This window comes from Aotus nancymaae, unplaced genomic scaffold (assembly GCF_030222135.1).
Source record: "Aotus nancymaae isolate 86718 unplaced genomic scaffold, 86718_ANA_hifiasm-v0.15.2.pri h1tg000032l_0, whole genome shotgun sequence".
Lineage (NCBI taxonomy): Eukaryota > Metazoa > Chordata > Mammalia > Primates > Aotidae > Aotus > Aotus nancymaae.
Window position 1 is genome coordinate 1,413,456 of NW_026988445.1, and position 21,766 is coordinate 1,435,221.

The following is a 21,766-nucleotide window of genomic DNA, read 5'->3' on the forward strand; positions in this document are numbered from 1 at the left end:
TTTCAGCATTGTGGATTCTTTTCATTTAACCTAGTGGTTTGAACTTCAATGAGATTGGCTTGTTAATGCTATAAAAATAATTGTAGCATAATCATAAACTTAAATTTTAAACTAAAATTAGAAAATCCAGGATGGGCTAGGGGGAGGTGGCTCATGCCTGTAATCCCAGCACTTTGGGAGGCTGAAGTAGGCGGATCATGAGGTCAGGCGTTCAAGACCAGCCTGACCAATGAGGTGAAACCCCATCTCTCCTAAAAATACAAAAATAAGCCAGGCATGATGGCATGCACCTGTAGTCCCAGCTACTCAGGAGGCTGAGGCAGAAGAATTGCTTGATGTGGGAGGCGGGGGTTGCAGTGAGCTAAGATCACACCACTGCACTCCAGCCTGGGCAACAGAGCAAGACTCTGTCTCAAAAAAAAAAAAAAAAAGAAAAAGAAAAGAGAAAAGAAAATCCAGGATGGATCTTCTTTTTACATGTTTTTAAAAATAATAATTTTTAAAAAGTAGTTCTTTGCCGGGTGTGATGGCTTATGCCTATAATCTCCCAGCACTTTGGTTGGCCAAGGCAGGTGGGTGTCAGGAGTTTGAGACCAGCCTGGTCAACACAACAAAACCCTGTTTCTTTACTAAAAATACAAAAATTAGCTGGGTGTGGTAGCACACACTTGTAATCCTAGCTACTCGGATGACTGAGGCAGGAGAATCGCTTGAACCCAGAGGCGGAGGTTGCAGTGAGCCAAGATTGTGCCACTGCACTCCAGCCTGGGCAACAGAATGAGACTGTCTCAAAAACAGAAAAGAAAGAAAAAGGAAAGTAGTTCTCAAAATAGACAAACGCTGTCTTCTTTTGTGAGTTCTCATAGAGTATTTTAGGCCATTCGTGAACTATAGTTATACTGGTGTAAGCATGTGGGAAGTGCTATCAATAATACCTTTCTTTGACCCTGTACTAGCTGGCATCTGTTTTGACTACTCAGTCAAAACTAGACACTAAGGAACTCACCTTAACCAGTTCTGACATCTAAGAATATTCTCTCTTTCCAGATCTTTCAGGATAGTTGACAGGTATTCATCCTAACACTGTAGCTTTGACTGTAGACACCAACACACTTGGTTTTTTTCAGTTTTCTGACAGTTCATTCTTTGTTTCTTGTGTTAACACCATTTACATGAACCACCAACACTCTCTATTTCTGTCTTACTTGCCTCCGGGAATCACTCACTGCTATTCTCTGTTTCACGTTTTTTTGGGGATACACACCCTAGTACATACATGTTTTACAAGTTGTAACAGATTAAGTCATTTCTATCAGGATTAGTTCCTTTTTTTTTTTTTTTAAACATTCCTCCATTGGTACACATTTTTTTTTAAAGTAGAAATTGCTAGTCACCAAAGTTGAGCATTTAATCTAATAAATTCCTGTATACCCATGTCCTGTGTATGCCATCACCCAGCTTCAATAGTTATCAACATTTTGCCATTCTTGCCTCATCTATTTCCCCCAGTTTTTTTCCTGGAATTTTTTTTGTTTTTGACATGGAATTTTGCTGTTGTTGACCAGGCTGGAGTGCAGTGGCACAATCTCGGCTCATTGCAACCTCTACCTCCCATGTTCAAGCGATTTGCCTGCCTCAGCCTCCCGAATACCTGGGATTACAGGTGCCTGCCACCATGCCCAGTTTATTTTTTATATTTTTAGTAGAGATGGGGTTTTACCATGTTGGCCAGGCTGGTCTCAAACTTCTGACCTCAGGTGATCCACCCGCCTTGGCCTCCCAAAGTGCTGGGATTACAGGCATGAGCCACCATGCCTGGGCTTTCCTGGAATATTTTAAAGCAAATCCCAGATGTCATATCAGCTCATCCTTATATATTAATACTTTTGCATGCCATAGTTTGTTGTCCTAATTTTGCTGGTTACCTCCTTGTTTAGGTTAAACCTAAAATTCCTAATTGCATGTAAGAAAATATAGTGGCTTATTGTTAAATAGTAGAACAAATTCATTTCTTTTGCCTGTCACTTAAGGTGGCCTTTTTCTGACCACTTTTTTGTCGCTCACTTTCCCTATACAAAATTCTCTTTAAGCCACACTTATAACCAACCCCTGTCACAGACATACACACGCACATACACACAGATGCATCTCCACGTTCATATACACTGTTAATTCTAGTCTCTCTAATTTTGTGCCAACATTTCTTTTACCTGAAATGTGCTTTTTTTTTTTTTTTTTTTTTGAGATGAGGTCTCACTCTGTAGCCTTGGCTAGAGTGCAGTGGCGCGATCTTGACTCACTGCAGCCTCCGCCTCCGGGGTTCAAGCAATTCTCCTTCCTCAGCCTCCCAAGTAGCTGGAATTACAGGCGCACACTACTGTAATTTTTTGTATTTTTTAGTAGAGATGGGGTTTCACCATGTTGGCCAGGCTGGTCTTGAACCTCCTAACCTAACGTAATCCACCCACCTCAGCCTCCCAAAGTGCTAGGATTACAAGCATGAGCCACCATGCCCGGCCTATGTGCTAATTTTTTCTATAAGCAATCCTACAAGAGCTAGCTTAATGTTTGCTTCACTTATTGTTCATTTTGGTGTTCATTCTTTCATTTATTTATTCCATCAGTAGCTATCAAATACCAACTAAATGTATAGTGGTGCTCTAGATGCTTTGTGGCTAGAAAGAGGCATGATAGATGATTTCTGCCCATAGGAAATTGATCATCTAACTGGGGAGATAATAAAAACATTTGAAAAGTAAACAACAATATAGTTGGTACTTATCAAAAGGATAACAATACAAGAGCTGTATGGTGAGTGCATGCTGAAGGTCTTCAGGATATATCCTTGAGAAAGGATAAATGAAGGGAAGGCCTAGGGATGGCAGGGAGAGTCTCACAGAAGAGAGTCTTTGAGCTAGGCCTTGAAGAGTGGGTTGGATTTGAATAGTCAAAAGGGAAGAAGAAAATGGCACCAGTGAGGGTGTTAGATGGTACCTTCAGTGAACTCAGGTATCTGTGGAGTTTTGGTGTCTTTGATACCACATCACTTAATACTGGGGCTGGGCACAGTGGCTCACGCCGGTAATCCCAACACTTTGGGAGGCCAAGGCGGACAAATCACTTGAGGGCAGTTCAAGACCAGTCTGGCCAACATGTTGAGACCCTGTGTCTACTAAAAATACAAAAATTAGCTGAGCATGGTGGCGGGTACCTGTAGTCTCTGCTACTTGGGAGGCTGAGGCAGGAGAACCGCTTGAACCCGGGAGGTAGATGTTGCAGTGAGCTGAGATCGTGCCACTGTACTCCAGCTTGGGTGACAGAGCAAGACTCCATCTGAGGGGGGGAAAAAAAAAAAACTTGACTGTGCGTAAATGATTTAAGTTAATTACAATCACAGCTTTGTTTGTTTCTCGATTTTTTGCCCAGGCTGGGGTGCAGTGGTATGATTTTGGCTCACTGCAACCTCCACCTCCTGGGTTCAATCAATTCTCTTGCCTTAGCCTCCCGAGTAGCTGGAATTACAGGCGCATACCAACCTATCCAGCTAATTTTTATATTTTAATAGAGATAGGGTTTCGCCACGTTGGCCAGACTGGTCTCGGACTCCTGATCTCAGGTGATCCACCCACCTCGGCCTGCCAAAGTGCTAGGATTACAGGCATGACCCACTGCACCCAGCCTGATTTCATTCCTTTTTATGGCTGCATAGTATTCCATGGTGTAAATGTACATTTTCTTTGTCCAGTCTATTATCGATAGGCATTTGGGTTGATTCCATGTCTTTAATATTGTGAATAGTGCTACAGTGAACATACATGTGTTTGTATCTTTATAATAGAATGATTTATATTCCTTTGGGTATATACCCAGTAATGGGATTGCTAGGTCAATTGGTATTTCTGCTTCTAGATCTTGGGAATTGTCACACTGTCTTCCACAATAGTTGAACTAATTTACACTCCCACCAGCAGTGTAAAAGCGTTTCTTTTTCTTTTCTTTTTTTTTGAAACAGAGTTTCGCTCTTGTTACCCAGGCTGGAGTGCAATGGCGCGATCTCGGCTCACCGCAACCTCCACCTCCTGGGTTCAGGCAATTCTTCTGCCTCAGCCTCCTGAGTAGCTGGGATTACAGGCACGCACCACCATGCCCAGCTAATTTTTTGTGTTTTTAGTAGAGACAGGGTTTCACCATGTTGATCAGGATGGTCTCGATCTCTTGACCTCGTGATCCACCCGCCTTGGCCTCCCAAAGTGCTGGGATTACAGGCGTGAGCCACCGCGCCCGGCCTAGCGGTTCTTTTTCTCTGCTACCTCACCAGCATCTGTTGTTTCTTCTTGTTTCTTTACTTTTTAATTCTGACTGGCATGAAATGGTATCTCATTGTGGTTTTGATTTGCATTGCTTTAGTTATCAGTGATGTGGAGCTTTCTTCATGTTTGTTGGCCACAATTGTCTTCTTTTGAGAAGTGGTTGTTTATGTCCTTTGCCCACTTTTTAATGGGATTGTTTTTTTCTTGTAAATTTAAGTTCCTTGTAGACTGGATATTAGAGCTTTGTCAGAAAACTGTTCTCCCATTCTGTAAGTTGTCGGTTTACTCTGATAGGTTTTTTTTTTTTTCCTGTGTAGAAGCTCTTTTGTTTAATTAGGTGCCAACAAATGAATTTTCTGAACCTGATAAAGTTTATCTACAAAGACCCTATAACAAATATTATACTAAAGACAAACTTTAGAGCCATTCTCCTTAAGAATCAATAAGAAGTATTGCTTAAGGGTATTTACTGTCATCACTTTAGCATCTAACTGGAGGTCCTGGCTGGCTCAGTAACACAAGACAAAAGAAATAAAAGGTATACGAAAAAAGATGTTATTGCTCATAATATGATTTTATATATCAGAGGTCAGCAAACCATGGCCCATCAGCCAAATCTAGCCATTCCCTGTTTTTATAAATAAAGTTTTGTTTGTCTATATATTGTCTATGGCTGCTTTTGAACTACTAGGGTAGAGTTGAGTAGTTACATCAGAAACCATATGTCCTACAAAGCAAACAAAAGTTTGCTGCCTGGTCCTTTACATAAAATGTTTGGTGATCACCCGTCTATTAAAATAAGACAAGAAAACCTAGAGACAGCTGTTAAAACTAGCCAAGTTACTAAGTAACTGACAATGTGAAAATATCAATTGCATTCCTATGTATTTATAGGAATTGTATTTCCATGAAAAGATATATTTTATAATAGCAACTAAAACTATAAAGATTTATTAGAATAAATATACCAAAAGAACTTCATAGAGAAAATTATAAAACATTAAAAGGCATAAAAGGAGACCTGCAGCCTGGGCAGCGTGGCCAAAACCTCATCTCTACAAAAAATGCAAAAATTAGCCAGACGTGGTGGCATGTGCCTGTAGTCCCATTACAAATAATATTTATATACATGCAGAATACTTCTAATTATTTATGAATATGCATATATGGTAATATATAAAATGATAAACACCAAGCTCAAGATAGGGCTTGCCTTTGGGAAAGAATAGGATTGGGAAAAGTCTGAAAAATGAATCTGAAGCAAAGATGGAAAAATGTTAATGTTTGCCAAATCTGAGTGATATATGAGGATATTTGTTATATTCTCTATATTATTTTGTATGCTTAAAATATTTAATAATAGAGAAATAATAAACTTAAGTCTTAGCTTAATTTATGTTAAGAGTCTTACCTAAATTCATACAATACATGCTAGGAAACATCAGGATTCAAACCTATCTGTGGTTCTCATAACCAGTTGTTTTTACTGTTCACTTTTAAAGTATTCTTCAGGAGGCTGAGGCAGTAGAACCGCTTGAACCCAGGAAGCGGAGGTTGCAGTGAGCTGAGATCACACCACTGCTCTCCAGCCTGGGCAACAGAGAAATGCTCCATCTCAAAAAAAAGTATTCTTTAACTGATTTTGTCTTATGAATTTTCAGTAAGTCTTTGAAACAAAAAGGTAAGCTCTCTGAAACACAGTTTGTTAGGCTTTGCACATTCGTTGGCTGTAGTACACTGTAGGGATTTAGTAAACAGTCCATTGCTCGACTGGTTGCCATATATAGTGTTGTATGTGGGGGTATGATTTATGGTTAATATATCTCAATCTAAATAATAATATTGTTAGGATAGAATTCTGCTATCCTATCTTAGTAAATTTAGTGTTAAATTCATTAGTCTACGTCCTGAAAGAGAATGGCAGTGGTTTTTAATTTCCTTTATCAACTGTCTTAAGAAATATATTTTCACAATTGTCACATAATCCATGTCACTTCATGAACTGGTAAATGACAAAATTTTAGTATTCTCTTTATGTATTATTTTAGGTATCATGACAATATCATCTTTATTATTGTAGGTATCATGACTGGTGCCTTTTATTCAGTCTCAACATTATTAAATCAAATGATATTGACATATTATGAGGTAAGCTTCTTTCTGCTAATATCAGATTGCATGCCTGGCCAAGGATTTTTCTTTAGCAATATAATTGGTGTTAGCAGGATCATGAGATTAAGGATTATGACATTGTTGCTATCAAATATTTACATTTGTTTTAATTGATAATATAGTTGTTAAAAAATGAAATTTCCAAAAATTTAAAGATTTAATTGGCTTTTATTATCAATTCCTTTATCGGACAGCATCCCATGTAAAGATTTAGAAAGGTACTCTGATGAGGTGAGCAGAGGAGATAGGCTTTATAGGCAGAAGAAGGCTGAAGAAAGCAGAAACAAGGAACAAAGAGCAGACTGGTTTTTAAAAAGTTACTTTCCTTATAGGATTAAAACAAAGGGGACTGGGCCCCTTCCAATGGGTTGCTATGAATCTCCTTTTTTTTTTTTCTGGAAAAGTGCCCCATTTTAAAATTCAGTTTGATTATGTGGCACCTAGCACAGTGACACTGTTCTGTGTGGTCTGGTCTGTTAGGCCTAGTGTGGGAGCTCCCTCCAAAACAATGGGCTCCCATCATTTTAATTTAACATATTTAATCCAGTTTATAAAACACACAATATGGAAAGCAGAAGTTACTATCCCTGTGACAATACATAAGCTTATTTTTAGGAAATAATCTGATTGGTTATATGGAAAAAGACAAAACATTTTAAGGGAAATAAACATAAATATAGATAAATAAATATCAAGTTCCTACTGACTTATCTTTGCTTTTGAAAGGATAAAGCAGTTGTACTATATAAAAGCTATCCATTAACCTCCTTTTCAGACATCTCTACAGTCATGCCTTCCTTAATGACAGGAACACCTTCGGAGAAATTCACTAGGCAGTTTTATTGTTGAGTGACTGTCATAGAGTGTGCTTACACAACCTAGATGGTATAGCCTACTACACACCTTGGCTATGTGGTATAGCCTATTGCTCCTAGGCTACAAACCAATATAGCATGTTACTGTGCTGAATACTGTAGACAATTGTAATACAATGGTAAGTATTGTGTATCGAAATATATCTAAACAGAGAAGGTAGAATAAAAGTACAGTATTATAATCTTATGGGATCGTTATTGTATATATGATTCAATGTTGACCTAAATGTCATTATGGAGCACTTGACTATCTATACTTAAGAATCCTAACAAAAATCATTGTACTTCTAACCATAGAGGATTAATAAAAATTTTTTTTTTATTCTATTATTTTAGGTTTTTTTTTCTGGTTTTAAAATATAATGCCTTTACATGTTCTTTACCTGCCCTTCTATCCTACCCTAACACGTGTACTGAATCGTCCTACTGTGTAGTTAATTTTATCTAATTATTTTCCTTGCCTATGAAAAGGTATGGAAATGTGAAGAATCTTAGTTAATCCATTTATTTGACCAACTTCTTATGCAAATTGTTTTCAGGGAGGGGAAGTCAATGCTGGAAGAATTGGGCTAACACTAGTAGTAGCTGGAATGGTGGGTTCTATTCTTTGTGGCTTATGGCTGGATTATACCAAAACATACAAGTAAGTGAAATGAAATACATGTATGGTGTATGACCAAAGGTATTTTGATTTTAAAGAACAATTTGCTTTTTATTTTAAGAAATTTAAAAACTGTTACTACTTGGCTGGGCACAGTAGCTCACGCCTGTAATCCCAGCACTTTGGGAGGCCGAGGTGGGCGCATCACGAGGTCAGGAGATCAAGACCATCCTGATTAACACAGTGAAACCCCATCTTTACTAAAAATTACAAAAAATTAGCTAGTATGTTGGCATGCACCTGTAGTCTCAGCTATTTGGGAGGCTGAAGCAGGAGAATCACTTGAACCCGGGAGGCAGAGGTTGCAGTGAGCCAAGATCATGTCACTGCACTCCAGCATGGGCAACAGAGTGAGACTCCATCTCAAAAGGAAAAAAAAAAATTTTTTTTTAAGTGTTATTACTTAAAGACCTAGATTCTAACTAGCAGGTTCTCTTCATTTAACAAATGTTTCAATATTCTATGTGTTGTATTATTTTACTGGTCACATTTATTTAAATTTTGAGAACTTGGATAGCTTATGAACCTTTTCTTTCTTTCTAACAGTACTTACCTACCACTTCAGAAGGAATTATTTGTATTTTAAAAAGAGCCATTTCTGAGAAATATTTGACTTTTGATAGACTTGATTTTGTTTTTTGTGGTTTTTTTTTTTTTGAGGTGGGTCTCACTGTGTAACCCAGGCTGGAGTGCAGTGGCACCATCCTGGCTCACTGCAACTCCTGCTTTCCAGGCTCAGGTGATTCTCCCACCTCAGCCTCCTGATTAGCTGTGACCACAGGTTTGTGCCCCCACACCCAGCTAATTTTTTGACTTTTTGGTAAAGACAGGTTCCACCATATTGCTCAGGCTGGTTTTGAACTCCTGGGCTTAGGCAGTCCTCCCACCTCAGCCTCCCAGAGTGCTGGGATTACAGGTGTGAGCCACCGTGCCTGGCCTATCTTGTTCTTTTCTTATGTTTTGAGCTTAAATACAAAAACAAAAATGTAGTTCTTTCTGATCAAAAAAATATTGTTAAGCATAAGGCTTTATTTTGGTAAGAACTTTTTGGCTAAAGTATCCCCAGACTAGAGCACCATTTAACTGTAGTATAATGTGTATATGAAAATGCTGGCTGGACACAATGTTTTATGCCTGTAATCCCAGCACTTTCAGAGGCCAAGGTGGGTAGATTGCTTGAGGCCAGGAGTTAGAGACCAGCCTGGGCAACATGGTGAAACTCTGTCTTTACTGAAAATACAAAAAATAGCCAGGTGTGGTAGTAGGCGCCTGTAATCCCAGCTACTGAGGAAGCTGAGGAAGGAGAATTGCTTGAACCCAGGAGGCAGAGGTTTCAGTGAGCTGAGATAGCACCACTGCACTCCAGCCTGGGTGACAGAGCAAGACTCTGTCTAAAAAAAAAAAAAAAGAAAGAATATACTATGTTAATTGCACATTATATGATTATATGGAACCACCAAAATGCTAATACCAAAGAAAAAGTGAATGATACCAACTGGGAGACTTAAGAAAGGGGTTTCAGAGGCAGCATATTTTGCTCTAGGATTTTAAAAAATCACCACATTTTTTAATAGGCCAAAACTTCCCCCTGTACTTGGAAATGAATGAATGCAACTATTAATGAATAGATGAATGAAATACAGAATTGTGTCCCATGTACCTTTCAACGCTCAAGATACATTTGATACTATTAGTCTAAACACCACCAAAAGTATCTCTAATCTTGAAATTCTCCAAGATAGTTCTTCCATAATTTAAAACAACACTTGTCATAGCTTCATTATTGTAAAATGATAGCTTAGAGTGAAACATGCTTGATTTATAGATGAAGGGAGCATATGTAAAGGATTAAATTTCTTAAGTCTTTCATCCATTGTACATTTAGAAAACTTGATAGGCATAGAAGTGTGTTCTTTGCCACTGTGGCTTTCTTCTCAGGGTAACTGCCATTCATTCACCAAACTTCTGTTGTGTGCATCTCTCTTGGATAAAAATTATGGCCAGCAGTATGTGATCCCTGTTCTTAAGATGCTGCGATCTAAATGGAGCAACTAAGGCATTTACATATGAAAAGTTAAACAATATAACAAACGAAAATGATGTCATAAGTTTTATAGTGCCCAAATTATAAGGGACTTTGGAAGAAAGAGAGACTCTTAGAAGCTGGTGTGGTTTTGGAAGGCATTTGGAAGAGGTAGAATTTGATCCATATCTTGAAATGTGGGTAGGGAACTATCCCATTTGATGGCATAAAAATGATTTTATTCGTATAAAAGTATCCCCATCTGAGCATTGGATATGGTGTGGTTTTGTTGTCTGCTGCTGCTGAATCTTAAATTAAAAATGCTTTAAAATTTATGCTTTGGTGGATACATTTTCCATAGACAAGAAGAGGTGAACTTTGAAAAAGAGAGGTTCATTACTATCTGTTCTATAAGAGTGATGATTTTTATATGCCTAGGAGGATCAGACAAAATGCTAACGGCTTTGTTGTTTTTGTTTTAGACAGACTACTCTGATAGTTTATATTTTGTCTTTTATTGGAATGGTTATATTTACTTTCACATTGGACCTTGGATACATTATTATCGTGTTTGTTACTGGAGGGGTCCTTGGGTAAGTATCAGATGTGCTTAGGAGGATTAATAGCATGCTGTTATTATTCTGAAGTATTATTACTCAGGTTTTTAATTTTTTAAATTCAGTCAAAGGTTCTTTAATATTTTTAACTTTAAAGGATTCAGTGTATATAAATATGTAATTTTTTAAGAACTATTAAAAATTGGCTGGGTGTGGTAGCTCGCTCCTGTAATCCCAGCGCTTTGGGAGGCCGAGGTGGGTGGATCACGAGGTCAGGAGTTCGAGACCAGCCTGGTGAACATGGTGAAACCCCATCTCTATTAAAAATACAAAAATTAGCTGGGCGCAGTGGTGGATGCCTGTAATCTTAGCTACTTAGGAGGCTGAGGCAGGAGAATCGCTTGAACCCACAAGGCAGAGTTTGCAGTAAGCCAAGATCACGCCATTGCACTCTAGCCTAGGCAACAAGAGTGAAACTATCTCAAAAAAAAAAAAAAAAAAAAAAAAAAAGAACTATGAAAAATTGTTTAAAATTGGTTTTTGGTATGCCATTGGTGAAAAAATGGATGAGCCTTACTTAATCTGTGTAACTTTATTTGATTACAAAGTCAATTGACTTATTAAACTAGAGTAAATTGTTTTCAGAAAAAATACTGGTATTTGTTGCTTTCCAGTTCTGTAAACTTGGACTGATTGGTCAATAATAAAGGTTCCTTACTTTGACATAGCAGCTTCAAAATACCCACTTATTTGGTCATTAGAATAGGCCCAAGAAGCAGAATAATTGCATCAGTATGTGATTGTGACCTTCTGATAATTCTTTCTGTAATTCTGGATTTATTTTCCTAGCTTCTTCATGACTGGTTACCTCCCTTTGGGTTTTGAATTTGCTGTTGAAATCACTTACCCTGAATCTGAAGGTACTTCATCTGGTCTTCTTAATGCTTCTGCACAGGTAAACCTCTGATTTCTCTAAACCTGAGATGATTATTGTACCAGATATATTCTAGTACACAATGAGTTTGACCATGGGTTTATTTGTTGTTGTTGTTGTTGTTTTGTTTTGTTTTTGGAGACTGGGTCTCACTCTGCTACCCAAGCTGGAGTGCAGTAGTGCGATCATGGCTCACTGCAGCCTCAAATTCCTAGGCTCAAGCAATTCTGCCTCCTCAGCCTACAGAGTATCTGGGACTACAGGTGCACGCCAGCATGCCCAGTTACATTTTTCATTTTGTTGTTTTTTTGTGGAGATGGGTTTTCGTCATGTTGCTCAGGCTGGACTTGGACTCCTGGGCTCAAGCAGTCCGCCTACCTCAACGTCCCAAAGTTCTAGGATTACAGGTGTGAGCCACTGCGCCCAGCCTGTCCCTGGTTTTTGTTTTAACAATTCAACTTTTCAATGAATGTTTCTAGACACCAAATCATATAAACAATAAGTTAAGAAAAATTCTGGTGAAAACTTTATACTTGTTTTAAATAAGTATACTTAATAACAAATTACTTTTCCTATTGTATTTTAGATATTTGGAATTTTGTTCACATTGGCTCAAGGAAAGCTCACATCAGACTATGGCCCTAAGGCAGGGAACATTTTTCTCTGTGTCTGGATGTTTATAGGCATCATTTTAACAGGTAAATTAGGGCATTTGCCTGGCAAAGGGACTTGTGTCATTTGTTTATATTTAATTTTCCTGTATATTGCTTCTCAATGGCTTGGCAGAACTCAAGGGGAAAAAAATGAGGTCAAAAGCAGGACATTATTTGTTCTCTTCTAAGGACATGAATCTGTTACTTCATTTTGCAGATTTCAAATTTAATACAGTTACTCTGCCTAGCAAGCAAAACTGCTGTAATAAGAGTAGTAAAGGCTGGTGTGGTGGCTCCTACCTGTAATCCCAGTACTTTGGGAGGCAGAGGCGGACAGATCACTTGAGGTGAGGGGTTTGAGACCAGCCTGGCCAACATGGTGAAACCCCGTCTCTACTAAAATTAGCCGGGTGTGGTGGCACGAACCTGTAGTCCCAGCTGCTTGGGAGGCTGAGGCAGGAGAATCCCTTGAACCCAGGAGACAGAGGATGCAGTGAGCCAAGATTGCACCAGTGCACTCCAGCCTGGGTGACAGAGTGAGACTCTGTCTCAAAATAAAAAAAAGAGTAGTAAAGACCTGGAGTTTGGAAGACCTGGCCTCAAATTCCGATTCTGCTGCTCCCTGGGAGTGTGACTTTAGACAAGTTGCTTAACCTCTCAAATCCTCCTTTCCTCATTTATATAATAGAGTGTTAAAGCCTGCTTTATAGGGTTACCATGAGGATTAATTGAAATGGTTCATGCAAAGCTTCTAGTGCCTGGCACCTGGGATGTGCCTAACACGTGTTACTATTGTTATAATGTGGTAGAGGCGGTAAGCAGTCCAAGTGGTGGTGGTGGAAATAATATGTGGAATCCTTAGTTAGTGCTTATACTTCTTAGATTTAATCATCATAGACGTAAGCAGGAAGGAAAATAGTGCCCAATCTCCAGAGAAAGAGAATGTCAAAGAATTTTTGTCCAAAGTTTGCCTATGCACATGGGTATACAACAGATTTGGAAACAAGAATTATGTTCAGCAGTTTCCAGGCCCATGTTGGCTTCTAATTTGTGAATTTCCTTCTGTATCCCTTTACCAGCATTAGGGACAGAAGTTTTGGATATTCAGGATTATAGTCAGCCCTTTGTGTATGCCATGGGTTCTTCATCTGTAGATTCAGCCAACTGTGGGTTGAAATTAATTGGAAATAAAATGGATGGTTGCATCTGCACTGAACATGTACAGACTTTTAAAATGTTATCATTCCCTAAACATTATAATATCCAACTATTTACATTGTATTAGATATTAGTAATCTAAAGATGGTTTAAGTATATAGGAGGATGTGTGTACGTTATATGGCAAATGCTACCCAGGGATGTCTAATCTTTTGGCTTCCCTGGACCACATTGGAAAAAGAATTGTCTTGGGCCACACATGAAATAATAGTAATGATAGCTAATACGCTAAAAAAAAAAAAAAAGGCCAAAAATCGCATAATGTTTTATAAAATTGGTGAATTTGTGTTGGGCCACATTCAAAACTGTCCTGAGCCGCATATGGCTTGCAGGCCACAGGTTGAACAAGCTTATACTACACCATTTCATACAAAGGACTTGAGCACTCATGGGTTTTGGTATCTGAGGTGGGATCTTAGAACCAATCCCCCGCAGATACCAAGGAAAACTGTGCTTCTTTGATCTGGTTATAACTTAGTTGGAGGATAGAATCTATCAGAAAGATGTGAATCAAGGTTTCTTTCACTGTTTGTTGAATACCTGATCATTCTTTGTGAAACCTTCAATATGAAATCCCACCAGTGATAAACATTTTGGATATACACAACTACCTAAGGTCACTCACTCATTATTGTATGAATGATAGGAACTTGAACATTCATTTATTATGCTAAAAGAAAGTAAATACACTCTGTTTCCTCAAAGAAAGTCATCTTATCACAAGGAAGTTCTTCCCTCTACCCAGTTAGTAAAATAAAACATACAAAACTGTGAAATATGTAATACATTAACTGCTTTAACTATTGTTCTTTCCTAAGTAATTCCATGTTGGTTCTTAATTTCTAGGCAAGTACTATATGTTTCTCAAAGAGAATTATTGTTGGCCATATGTGGTGGCTCATGCCTGTATAACCAGCACTTTGGGAAGCTGAGGCAGGCAGATCATTTGTGGTCAGGAGTTCAAGACCAGCCTGATCAACATAGTGAAACCCCGTCTCTACTAAAATCACAAAAAATTTAGCCAGGTGTGGGGGCACACACCTGTAATCTCAGCTCCTTGAGGGACTGAGGCAGAAGAATTTGCTTCAACTCGGGAGGCAGAGGTTGCAGTGAGTGAAGATCACACCATTGCACTCCAGCCTGAGTGACAAAGCGAGAGTCCATCTCAAAAAATCAAGTATTATTGTTATATCAAAGAAGGGAGCAGTTTGTAATTCCCTTTCACATTACTTTTATGTGAGATTCATGAATACTAATTCAAACAAATCGAGTCTAGAAAATTAAAAAGTGAAAATAGGTCTTTAAAATTAGTTTTACATTGATGCTTGTACCATCTAATATGCAAATTAATTTCTCTGATATGTTGAGTATTGTATTAGAGAGAGCTTTATTATTCTATCTGTTTTGGTCATCTGTGATAGTGATCTTTGGTATTACTATTGTAATTGTTTAAGGGCATGATGAACTACACCCATAAAAGATAGTGAACTTTAAAAATAAATGTTTTGTGTGTTCTGACTGCTCCACTGACCAGCCATTCCCAGATCTCTCTGCCATTTGTTGGTTTCCCTATTCCCTGAGACAAAACAATATTGAAATCAGGCCCCTGATTAATACCCCTACAATGGCCTCTAAGTGTTTAAGCGAAAGGAAGAATAGTAAATCTCTCATCTTAAATCAGAAACTAAAAATGATTAAGCTTAGTGAGGAAGTCATGTTAAAAGCCCAGATAGGCCAAAAGCTAGGCCTTTTGCACCAAACAATCAGCCAAATTGTTAATGCAAAGGAAAAATTCTTAAGGGAAATTAAGAATGCTACTCAAGTGAACACCCAAATGATAAGAAAACAAAACAGCCTTATGATATGGAGAAAGTTTGAGTGGTCTTGTTAGAAGATTATACCAGCCACAGCATCCCCTTAAGCCAAAGCCTAATCTAGAGCAAGGCCCGAATTCTTCAATTCTATGAAAGCTGAAAGAGGTGAGAAAGTTGCAGAAGAAAAGCTGGAAGCTAGCAGAGGTTAGTTCATGAGGTAAGGAAAGAAGTTGTCTTCATAACATAAAAGTTCAAGGTGAAGCAGCAAGTGCTGATGTAGATGCCGAAATAAGTCATCCAGAAGATCTAGCTAAGATGATTGATGAAGGTGGCTACACTAAACAAATTTTCCATGTAGGTGAAACAGCCTTATAGTGAAAGAAGATGCCATCTAGGACTTCCATAGCTAGAGAGGAGGAATCAATGTCTGGCTTCAAAGGACAAGCTAACTCTCTTGTGAGGGGTTGATGCAGCTGGTGACTTTAAATTGAAACTAATGCTTGTTGCCCATTCTGAAAATCCTAGGGCCCTTAAGAATTAGGCTAAATTTACTCTGCCTAAGCTCTATCAATGGAACAGTGAACCTGAATCCTGTAGTTGAAAGTACATCTGTTAATAGCATGGTTTACTGAATATTTTAAACCCACTGTTGAAGTCTGCTACTCAGAAAAACATTCCTTTCAAAATATTACTGCTCTTTGACCAATTACTTGTTTACCTAAGAGCTCTGATGAAGATGTACAAGGAGATCAATGTTGTTTTCATGCCTGGGAACACAGCATCCCTTCTGCAACCCATGGATCAAGGAGTAATTTCAACTTTCAAGTCTTACTCTTTAAGAAATACATTTCAAAAGGCTGTAGCTGCCATAAATAATTATTCCTCTCTTAGATCTGGGCAAAGCAAATTGAGAACCTTCTGGAAATGATGCACCATCCTAGCTGCCATTAAAAACATTCTTGATTCATGGAAGAAGGTCAAACTATCAACATTAACAGGAGTTTGGAGAAAGTTAATTCCCATCCTCATGGATGATTTTGAGGGGTTCAAGGCTTAAATGGAGGAAATAGCAGTAGATGTGGTGGGAATAACAAGAGAACTGGAATTAGAAGTGGAATCTGAAGAGATAACTGAATTGCTGCATCTCATGATAAAACTTGAATAAATGAAGGGTTGCTTCTTATGGATAAGCAAAGAAAGTGTTTTCCTGAGTTGGAATCTACTGGTAAAGATGCTGTAAGTATTGAAATGACAGTGAAGGATTTAGAATATTGTATAAACTTAGTTGAAGCAGTGACAGGGTTTGAGAGGATCGACTCCTATTTTGAGGGAAGTTTTGTGGATAAAATGCTATCAAACAAGTATTGCATGCTAGAGAGATCTTTCCTGAAAGGAAGAGTCGATTGACATGGCAGACTTCGTCACTGTCTTACTTTAAGAAATTGCCACAGCCACCCCCACCTTTTAGCAACCACCACCCTCATCTGTCAGCAGCCATCAACATCAAGGCAAGACCCTCCACCAGCAAAAAGATAATAACTTGCAGAAAGCCTGGATAATCATTAGCATTTTTTAGCAGTAAAATATTTTTAAATTAAGGCATGTACATGGATTTTTTAAAGACGTAATGCTATTGCACGCTTCATAGACTACAATATAAACAACTTCTTAAAAAATTTTTTTGGGAATATCTTGATGAATTCTTTTTCTTTTTTTGTAAACATAACTTTGTATGCACTGGAAAACCAAAACATTTGTGCGACTTGCTTTATTGTGATATTTACTCTTTTGTGGTGATCTGGAGCTGAACGCACAATATCTCTGAGATATACCTGTATTGCCTTCTGCCTAGAAAGCCTTCCTCCTCCCTTGTCTGCTTGACAAGTTATTACTCACTTTTTTTCAAGTTTCAAGTATGTCTTCTCTGGCAAGCCTCTAATCTTCTTTGGTTGACATAGACATTTTTGCTCCCACTTGCCCACTATACCTTGCAGTTTTCATATACTGTTAAACTTGTTTACATGTCAAAGTTTCACTTGATTGGAGAGTCCTTTAAGGAAAAGAATTGTGCTTTTCATCTTTGTCTCATTTTTCAGGCTGTTGAGATGCTATTAAAATCATGACATTATAGTGTATTGAATTGACAATAGTAAGAAAGACTTTGAGCTGCTTTAAAAAAAAATCTTCGCATAACAGTTTATAGTAACTTCGTTGATGCCTCTCTGTTTCAGCATTAATCAAGTCTGATCTGCGAAGACACAACATAAATATAGGAATTACAAATGTTGATATTAAAGCAGTAAGTAGTGAATATTTTTATGATTATACTGTTGAGAAGTGTGCACAGAATAAATGTAAAACCATGTTTTTTTATTTAGCTATTTTTCCCCCATCAACTGTTGATCTGTTATAATAGGATATGCCAGATGCTGTACATTTTTAATCTTCTGATTATTTTTATAGGTACCAGCTGACAGTCCTACAGACCAAGAACCAAAAACAGTTATGTTACCCAAGCAGTCAGAATCAGCAATTTGAAGAGAAAGAAAAAGTTACTGTCTAATTCAGGACAATGTGATGTGCTTGGAGAGATACATGAGCACCAAGGCTGGGTTTGCATGTGGTGGGGGAATAGACACTTACGTGAAAATTGCCATATGAACTCTAAATGCGTAATTATTATTTTGCTTAATTGTTAATTTAAGGGAAATTTTCTTAAAATGCTTCTGTTTACATCACGTTAACACTACTATTTATCTAATTTGTATCCAGTTTTTAGTCTTGTATCTGAAAGTAAGCTTCTTGACATTTACTTTTCAAAAGTAGATGTTTTTCTTTTTTGCAGAAAATGGAAGCTCAGAAGACTTTTTGAAGTGGTAATATGGGGTGTTCAGTCCCCATAAGATACATAATAGTTCATGCAGTTTATACATTAAAATATCCAGTAGAACTAAACGTACAATATATTCCTAATTGACTGCCTTTCCACTGTGCCGACCAACTGTCCAAGCCACTTCAGTATGAGTACAACATACCAACATGACACCACTCGCCCACAAAGAACAGCTTGGGCATCAGGCTATCAGATGACCTCTAAGATTTTTCCCATTCTTTACAAGAGTACATTTTCTCAGTGTACTCCTGTTACAAAGTACTTTTTTAACACACACAGTCAATGGCTACAAAAACTATTCTGTGTACAGATTCTACCCATAACTTTGGTCTTAGAATTATGTTCTAATTAAGGCAAGGAGTCTGATTACAGGCTCATTTTTCTCTCAGGTTCTTTTCTGGGCTGCCTTTCTATCATGGATAAATGCTAACACTGTCTTTTTTCACTCTAGCTTGAAATAGAGTAGTTTTGTACCCATTGCCTTTTTTTCTTTTAAACTCTCTTCCTTTTTTTTTTTTTCTATGTATAACTTTCTAGTAAGACAATTTTATCATATATGTTACTGGCTATTTCATGATTTCTTGTATCATATCCTGTATTTTGCCTTGAAGATTCCTGAGATAGGGAAATCTGTAATAACTTCAGATAAGTCTACATGTCCCCATTTAGTGGAGACCTCTTGAATGCTGTTTGAATTCTGCAGTATGTTTATGACCATTCTCCTTTGAGGAATGCTATGCCCGGGTACGTGCTCCATCTGTGTGCTGGGAGAGTGGATTCTTTTCTTCAGTGCAGAGTATAGTAGTCATCACACTGTTGGAACAGTCCGCTCTTTTACAAGCTCATGTAAGGAAAATAGGACCAAATATATTTCCACAGTGCCTACCACTGTGTCATGTTTACAGTGAGAGTTTAAATGTTGTTGATGTCCTGACTCTCTGAGCTCATAGGGAATATCTTTACAGTAATGACATTTGATCAGCCACAAAGTTTACATTATGTTCATATGCACCCAAAAAAGCTAGTCAAGTAATGAATACCCTTGAAGTGAATAGCAGTTTTGATTTAGGCAGTACGTTAGGCCATCCTTACATCACTATAAAGAAATACCTGAGGCTGGGCACAATGGCTCAAATCTGTAATCCCAGCACTTTGGGAGCTGAGGTGGGTGGATCACTTGAGGCCAGGAGTTGAAGATCAGTATGGCCAACATGGCAAAACCCCATCTCTACTAAAAATGTGCATACGTGCGTGTGCGCGCGTGCACACACACACACACACACACACACACACACTAGCCGGTCATGGTGGCACATGCCTATAGTCCCAGCTACTTGGGAAGCTGAGGCATCAGAATTGCCTGAACCTGGGAGGCGGAGGTGGAGGCTGCAGTGAGCTGAGATTGCACCACTGCACTCCAGCCTGGGTGACAGAGCGAGACTGTTTCAGAGAAAGAAGAACAGAACATCACCAAGCCTTGAGGGATCTACCCCCAGGACCCAGACACCTTCCATTAGGCCCAACCTTCAACACTGGGGATTATATTTCAACATGAGGTTGGAAGGCCAAGTATCCCAATTATATCAGGCAAAATATATGCATTGATATGTATTGAAATTATAACATTCTCTGTAATCAAGTGACTGTAAATTATGTAGAATCTGACCCTGGGGAATGTGTTACCTAAAGAATTTGACTAAGAATCAGGAACTCTGTGTCCATGTCCTGGATGTGTTTCTATATGTTCCTGTAACTCTGGACAGTCATTAAACCTCTGGGCAGTATTTTCCTCATCCATGAAATGAATGTGTTTAGTTTGATCTCAAAGATCTTTTCAGAATATTAAATGCTATTAATCATATAATAGACCAAATTATTGTAGCACAGAAACTTGAAACCAGCCAGAGAGAAATTCCCTGGACAGTTGGATAAACAAATGTGATTGCTACCTTAACAGGGACTGTTAAATTTCTTTTTAGCCTTTTTAGTCAGTTTCTCAAGCAGAATATGTCCAATCATTAGCTTCCTTTGATATTTATATTACAAGTGAAAACAGCCAAAAATATATTTTAAGGTCTCCCCAAATAATTGTTTTTGTTTTTAAACTATCAGTGTTGTTTAAAATAATCATGTACTTGTTGAGTTCCTGAGGTTTTGAACAAATTACAAATAAAATTTAGAATACTTTATTTCTGAAAAGCATATACATATATGTTATGTGTATTTTTCCTTGTTGGTTAGAATGGGGATGAAATATGATGTGACAGAACGCAAAATGAATTGATAATTTTTCTGTATTTTGAGTGAAAGTTGTAATACATCAAACAAGAATGTTAGAATTCTACAGTAATGTGTGATTTCATGACAGAGCTACATTCTGAGAAATTTGTTGTTAGGTAATCTCATCATTGTGTGAACATCATGAAGTGTACTTACACAAACCTAGATGGTAGAGCCTACTACACACCTAGGCTGTATGGTGTAGCCTATTGCTTCTAGGCCACAAACCTGAACTGTATTAAATGCTGTAGGCAATTGTAACACAATGGTATTTGTATAATCCAAACATAGAACAGATAATACATTGTGCTGCATTGTAACAATGGCTGTGGCATCACTAGGTGATAGGAATTTCTCAGCTCCATTGTAAACTTATAGGACCACTGTCATATGTGGTCCATTGTTAACTGAAGTGTTACATGGCACATGACTATGTCATATTTTTGGAAAATGAAATAGGTAAGTATCACTTGTGTGAATTTTAATCAAATGATTTAGGAAAGAAACTGGATGTTTCAAAAGCTATTGCATTTATTATAAATGTCACAAATATAGCTCTTGCCTTTTGAGAATGTTGGAGAAATGTCTTTAAAAATATGTCTCTATGTAAAAATGTGTCTGTATGCAATAGCTAGAAAAATGTCTGTCTTAAGTCATTACTCAAGTTCTAATTTTCGCCCTTTGTACTATTTATCTATATGCTTGTTCTTCAGTATTTCAGACTCAAAATAAATTTATTTTTTTATGTATTTTTCTATGGCTTTAAAAAAAATTCTGATGCTTAAGTAAACATGGGGAATTTAAAGGGATTATGAAATTTCAGAATGGGCAAAGAGGGAATAAGGTAGTGCATGGAACATAAAATAAGGAAGCAAAGTCTACCAGGGTGAAGGCTAAAATAGATACTAAAATATTTTATTCCTTTAAAAGTAACTTTAGAGAGTGATGTCAGCAAGATGGCAGAATCTTCATCAATCTTCCACATAAGCATTGATTTTCCAGTACTTTTAGATGGTAGTTCCTTTGTAGGAATCCAGATGTCCAATGTAGAAATTCCAACACACCACTGAAGCAGAAATATCTGAGAATAGATGTATTAAAGAAAGGAAGAAGAACATTTTCACTTTACCTATATCACTCCTCCTTGAAGCTGGCACAGCTTAGTGGCAAGAGAGACTCCCCTCAGTCCATGATTTCTCCCATGGGAGAAGGTGATAGCATAGTGAGTGAGTGCTCAGCCCCTAGCTGTGTGGGATGCTCCCTAAGAGGCCTCTTTTTGCCCCAACTAGAATACTGAGGTGATTGGCATAGCTAAGTGTGGGGAAAGGCTGGAAGCAGAGAAGAAAGGCTGTGGAACCTACTCAGCATTCCACAGA

At 37.9% G+C, this 21,766-nt stretch overlaps 1 protein-coding gene across 1 annotated transcript in view; it reads left to right on the forward strand.

Annotated features, from left to right (window-relative positions):
• Positions 1 to 21,139, forward strand: part of FLVCR1 (FLVCR choline and heme transporter 1) — a 36,950-nt gene extending 15,811 nt beyond the window's left edge. Inside the window, exons 4-10 of the mRNA XM_012459621.2 lie at positions 6,391 to 6,458; positions 7,897 to 8,000; positions 10,524 to 10,634; positions 11,448 to 11,553; positions 12,119 to 12,230; positions 17,449 to 17,516; positions 17,681 to 21,139. Coding sequence (XP_012315044.2) covers positions 6,391 to 6,458; positions 7,897 to 8,000; positions 10,524 to 10,634; positions 11,448 to 11,553; positions 12,119 to 12,230; positions 17,449 to 17,516; positions 17,681 to 17,755 — 644 coding nt within the window. The 3' untranslated portion in view covers positions 17,756 to 21,139. The remainder of the gene's footprint in view (positions 1 to 6,390; positions 6,459 to 7,896; positions 8,001 to 10,523; positions 10,635 to 11,447; positions 11,554 to 12,118; positions 12,231 to 17,448; positions 17,517 to 17,680) is intronic.
• Positions 21,140 to 21,766: the final 627 nt, after the last annotated feature.